This window comes from Osmerus mordax, chromosome 2, assembly GCF_038355195.1.
Source record: "Osmerus mordax isolate fOsmMor3 chromosome 2, fOsmMor3.pri, whole genome shotgun sequence".
Lineage (NCBI taxonomy): Eukaryota > Metazoa > Chordata > Actinopteri > Osmeriformes > Osmeridae > Osmerus > Osmerus mordax.
The window spans coordinates 4,555,148-4,561,548 of NC_090051.1; the positions used below are offsets into that span (position 1 = coordinate 4,555,148).

Consider the following 6,401-nt stretch of genomic DNA (forward strand, 5'->3'; position numbering starts at 1 on the left):
GCATCAAATCTCAAAACATTGATACACATTAACGTACTATTGACTAACCTTCACTCTAACCCCGACCAGTTGTTGCATATCAACAGAGATGGTCACTGGTTGACGTAGTGTAAATTATTGCAAGGCTTCTAAAGGTTTGAACATGGCTAAATATGGCTGAGAAGGTTAATGTGAATAGTCAGTTTAAGTTGAAGTTAAATATATACCAACACTAATAATATTAAACTTAATAATGTGTGTGAGGGGTCAGGTGGAATACAGGGTCAGGGGGCACCCTCTCCTGGGAGGTAGGCCTAAGGACGCTTAATTGATGGGCTCAAGTAAACAGGTGTACCTCATATTCCTGATTGTGCTTGCTTTAAAAGGTCCCGATTAGATGAAGGAAGGGAGGAGTGGAGCCGGAGAAGGACTGGTGCAACGGCGGTTGAGGGACCACCGGAGAATTGTCCAGTTACTGATATTCTTTGTTTGACGCGAAGTGTTTATTTTGCCCGTTTTGAATACCTAGTACGGCAGTGTGTCTACTAGCGTGCTGCCTCCGCTTAAAAGAAACAAAATAAATATAACTGAAGTATTGCTGCAATTGACCGTCTCAGCGTCTCATTTTTGCTGTCCTGCACCCGGGGGGGGGGAACATACTCGGTGACGGAGGGGACGAATCGTCACATGTGACACATCTGACAGGAGATACTTATCTGAGCACTCCACCCAGCTGCTAGTCTAAGCACTTGTCCTCTCCAAGTTGGACAATTGCAACTCGCTGCTCGCTGGTCTCCCAGCATGTGCAACCCGCCCTCTTCAGAGGATTCAGAACGCAGCGGCCCGCCTGGTCTACAATCTACCCAGACGCTCCCATGTTACCCCGCTCCTCATCTCTCTCCACTGGCTACCTATCATGGCCCGTATCAGATTCAAGACCCTGGTATTGACCTTCCGAGCAGTGAACGGGACTGCACCCGTCTACATCAAGTCTCTCCTGCAGCCTTACACCCCCACCCGTCACCTACGGTCTTCTTCAGACAACCGCCTGGTGGTCCCACCGCTCAAGACCGCCCGGTCCCAACACAAGCTCTTCTCCTGTCTGGCCCCCCAGTGGTGGAATCAACTCCCCACCTCCATCAGAGATACTGACTGTCTCTCCACCTTCAAGAAAAGGCTCAAGACACACTTTTTCCGGGAGTACAACGGTACTTAGGAATGGTTCGCTTGACCCAATGTCAGTTTCCTCAAGGATCACAATGACTCTTGCTTAGAGACTTGTTGCTCTTGTGGTTAGTGGTAATTGTTTTAAATTGTTGTTCTCGCTGGGATATATTGTTTTTATTACTGTTGCTTGCTTTTTTTTTCCACAGGTACACTTGCACTTATAGCGGTTCATGTTGTTTAATTGTAACTTGTTTAACTACATGCTCTTATGGTTCTTCCCTTTGGCACTTACTTTGGTTGTTCACAATGTGTGCTTCATGTTTTGGCTACTCGCTATGTTTTTTGGCTATCTTGTTGTTATGATCAGTGACCTATGCACTTTGTAAAGCTATCTCTTGGAAGTCGCTTTGGATAAAAGCGTCTACTAAATGAATAAATGTAAATGTAAATGTGGTTTCATCATCATGTAGCTGTAAGGTGATAGTGCAAGTCACCAAGGCCCTGTACCATATGCTACTGCACATGGTGTGAAGCACTGAGACAGATGCCGTGATGCAGCCTGTCGGACCCCGCCCTCAGCGACACGCATATGGATCAGCTCCTCTTTTATCTGGCCAAGCCTGTCCGTCAGGTTGGTTGTGGCACTCTGCTGCTCTACCGTCACCTGTAACAGGTGAGTGAGGACCGCTGTTGGGTTGGTGGGGTCTGGGATAGACCCGTTCCTCCCGGAACCGTCTTCGGTAGAGGCCGTGGGTGCTTCACTGGGGCTCGTTGATGCCCGCATTCTCCACCACTTTGTGAAGCACTGAGACAGACTCGCGAGAGAGAAGGTAAGCCCTAGGGTTTTTAATAGCACCTTTTGGTGTAAAACAAATACATAGTGATGGACCGCTCGGTACTACGGTGTCGATACCGTCTCGACACATTCAACACTCACTGCATCGGAACAACGTTTCGAGACGGGTTTTAAAAACACTTCCGGTCATGTGACAGTGTTTCGAAACATTTTGTGACGTGATCTTGAACGGAACATGTGTCACACTTGCCAAAAGACTCTGACGTGTCAGGGTATAAAATGAGGCGGCAAAACCAAAAGTTTTGAATGTGTGAGACCTTGGTTGAGAGAATTGTGAGAGTTTGAGAGAGATTGAGAAAGTTAGAGACAGTTAGAGAAGGTTAGAGAAAGTTAGTTGCTTGTGTACCATTAGCTGTCAGCAAATCCTGTTTGATCATTTGTCTGCCACTTCAAGATGTATAAATATATTTATGAATATGTAAGGGGAGTCAGGTGGCTGAGCGGTGAGGGAATTGGGCTAGTAATCCGAAGGTTGCTGGTTCGATTCCAGGCAGTGCAAAATGATGTTGTGTCCTTGGGCAAGGCACTTCACCCTACTTGCCTCGGGGGGAATGTCCCTGTACTTACTGTAAGTCGCTCTGGATAAGAGCGTCTGCTAAATGACTAAATGAAATGAATGAATGTAACAACTTAACACTGAGTTTATCGTCTCAAACAGTTCGAAAATCATGATTTGACCCGATTGTTTTGTTAAATGAAAACCATTGCTCCCGTATTCGATACCACGCCATTTGCTTTGCAGAACGGCAATAATTCCGTTCAACTACAAAGACCATTACAATTATGTTGTGGAATTAGCTATAAGTCTGTTGTTTAAGCCATAGTCGTAGATGCCAGCAGATGTCACTGTTAAGTAAAAGTTTCGAGCATTTCAAAGGCCCGACTCAAATGTTTCAATTGTCTTTCCGTTTCCGAAAGCCTCGGTTTGCCCATCCCTACAAATACAGTAATAAGGAAACTATGTTGGCGTGTCTCTTCGGTCGCCAGGTCTCATAGCCTCTGGCCCTCCTGGCTCAATCTTTAGGGTTCTTCTCTCCTTTCGGCGAGTCTGTGTAGCATAAAACGTGTCCACATCAACAAACATATCACCCCTTTTTGTCCCCTTTTGTACTCACCAGGAGTGGGGTAGATGAGCAACACGTGTGCCTCGTTGGGCCTCTCTTCCCCAGCCCAAGAGTAAAGGGCTGGGCTGAGGCTTTGCGTCGGTAACAAGGCCAACTGGCTGCAAAGTCCCATGGCTGACAAGGCCCCCTTGTCACAATGGCTTGTTTGGTCTTCAAAACATCTGAAAGTGTAGTTCACTGTATTGTCCATTTTAGTATGTGATATGCAGAAATTCTGTGAGAGGCTTCTCTCCTTCTTAATTCAAGAGGTCATGTTGTTGACTTCACACCCAATTCATATATATAGATTGACATCATCCTAACAGTAGGCATGATTTTGAATGTGTTCTTGGTTCATGCTGTTTCTAAAGTAGTTATGTTACGTATGTACAGTATGTATGGTGAATTGTGTGTTTGCTGTTTACTGTTTACATTTTCTATAGTCTGTGTTGCTGTGCTAAATTGATATTTCATGGTTGTTGCACTTGTTTAAAATAAATTAATAGCAGGATTTATTGTATATGTTACTCCACGTGTTCACGGTTAACTTTTGGGAAACAAACCACCCTAAAATTGAGGAAGCAATATAAGATATATCTCACAAAATACACAATGACAGCGTTCATTAAGTTTTTAGTTTTCTCATGGACTCCTCCCCAGGGCCCTAACAAAAAATGTCGGTAATGAAATGATAAATGTAAATGCTGTTGACCACACTTTAAACCACAGGCAGTTGACCAAATCTAATCACTCATGTTCAAACTGGTGTTGTCATATCACAGATATTACATTTCACACAGATGTGAGGTCAGAGAGATTTCTGCAACCTGCCATATGGGAAAATTGGTGTCAATTCCAGAGAGACATATGCTAAAAGACATACAGTACATTTTATATTTTGGAAGGCATTTCCTAGTACAGCAGATTTATTTTTGATAAGGCAGTTACTTTTTCTTAAGGTACAGTTGTTATACTTCAGTTGAAATGAAACTTCATGATGTTCTGGTACCAATAATGTTATTTGAGTAATTTGTATCCTTGTATATTTACACAAGAAAACATTCCGTCATTCTGTATATCAAAACAACAAATCTCTTACTTAAAAGATCTAAGCACATCTAAGTCTAAGAGCATAGACATGTGGTACATTTAACAGTAAAAAAACAATGGCAGCTTGCTTGCATGTTTAACGCTGGTTCTAAATTCATTCATTGAACCTAGCTCTTGAAATTCAGACTTTTTTTCAGCTGGCACAGTCAGCAAGAACAATCAAGTGAAACTAAACAGTTTAACTGATGGACAATGACAAGGTAGGTGCTTTCACAAAATTAATTTAGATATTTCTGAAAATATATTTTACATTAAAGACATTTTATTTTTTTCACCTTTTGTACATATACGAAGTATTCTGTTTTGAACCTGAGTCAATTTAAGACCATAAATTAAGGGGTTAAGAATTGGTGGGACAACAAGAAATTCTATTGCCAAAAAGTTCTTAAGACTTAGTGGCAAATCTCTTGAACCATATCGAGTATACAATACATCAAAAAGCAAAGCAACGCTTACATTAAATAATGACAGAAAATGTGGCATACAGGTCTGCATGAACTTTGCCTTGCTTTCAATAGACTTTAAACTTGATCTGATCAGATATACATAAGAACACACAATGAAAATAAAATGACCAAAATAGAAGACTATGATTATGTATCCAATGATATTGTTTGGAATGGTTGAAGTGCAAGATAACTTAACAATAGACCAGTTATCACAGTAAAGTCTGTCTATATGGGATCCACACAACCTCAATGTACTGGTTAATGTATAAGCAGCAGTGAAAAAACAGCATGTAGATAGCCAGGGATAAGAGACTAACTGAGTGACCCACTGCTTAGTCATAACAGAATGATATTGCAGTGGTCTACATATTGCCACATACCTGTCATATGCCATCACTGCTAGAATTGAAAAGTCACTACAGGCAGACGAATATATTACAAAAGCTTGAATGAGACATCCTGCATAAGAAATCACATGATAATGATACAGTAGATCTAGAAGGAACTTGGGGTAGAATCCTGAAGTCCCAAAAAGTCCACTGATGCACAAGTTACACAGGAAGATGTACATGGGCTCATGGAGGTTTTCATCCAGGACTATAGTCAAAATGAGAGCAACATTTACCATAATAATCACACAGTAACACATTAGAGTGAGAGAGAAGAGTGTTGCTCTGTAGTCTATTGTCATATCCAATCCAGAAAGAGTAAATGAAGTGGATATGTTATCCATCAATACTAAATCTTGAAGTAAAGATCCGTTGTCTTGGCTCCTTCCACAAATGTGATTCCTCGTGCTGCGTGTGTCAATTTAATGTTTCTCACTGTCCTGTTTACAAGTTGTCATCAGGACCCTTGACACTGACTGCATAGCAACAGTAAACTTTGTTGACATATTCAGTGTGGAACAAGTGTTACATTTACTTTGTGTTCACAAAATGTGTAATTGTAACACAGGCGATGGTAACACTATTGCAATAGTTTGTGCATCAAATCTCAAACATTGATACACATTAACGTACTATTGACTAACCTTCACTCTAACCCCGACCAGTTGTTGCATATCAACAGAGATGGTCACTGGTTGACGTAGTGTAAATTATTGCAAGGCTTCTAAAGGTTTGAACATGGCTAAATATGGCTGAGAAGGTTAATGTGAATAGTCAGTTTAAGTTTAAGTTAAATATATACCAACACTAATAATATTAAACTTAATAATGTGTGTGAGGGGTCAGGTGGAATACAGGGTCCGGGGGCACCCTCTCCTGGGAGGTAGGCCTAAGGACGCTTAATTGATGGGATCAAGTAAACAGGTGTACCTCATATTCCTGATTGTGCTTGCTTTAAAAGGTCCCGATTAGATGAAGGAAGGGAGGAGTGGAGCCGGAGAATGACTGGTGCAACGGCGGTTGAGGGACCACCGGAGAATTGTCCAGTTACTGATATTCTTTGTTTGACGCGAAGTGTTTATTTTGCCCGTTTTGAATACCTAGTACGGCAGTGTGTCTACTATTGGCTGGCTCCGCTTAAAAGAAACAAGAGAAATATAACTGAAGTATTGCTGCAATTGACCGTCTCAGCGTCTCATTTTTGCTGTCCTGCACCCGGGGGGGGGGAACGTACTCGGTGACGGAGGGGACGAATCGTCACATGTGGTTTCATCATCATGTAGCTGTAAGGTGATAGTGCAAGTCACCAAGGCCCTGTACCATATGCTACTGCACATGGTGTGAAGCA

The 6,401-nt window shown here is 42.1% G+C and overlaps 1 protein-coding gene across 1 annotated transcript; it reads right to left on the reverse strand.

Annotated features, from left to right (window-relative positions):
* Nucleotides 1-4,461: 4,461 nt before the first annotated feature.
* Nucleotides 4,462-5,400, reverse strand: LOC136959994 (olfactory receptor 4C3D-like). Its single transcript, XM_067254275.1, has one exon. It carries the CDS (start codon nt 5,395-5,397, stop codon nt 4,462-4,464), a length of 936 nt encoding a protein of 311 aa, XP_067110376.1. The 5' UTR covers nt 5,398-5,400.
* Between the last annotated feature and the right edge of the window lie 1,001 nt (nt 5,401-6,401).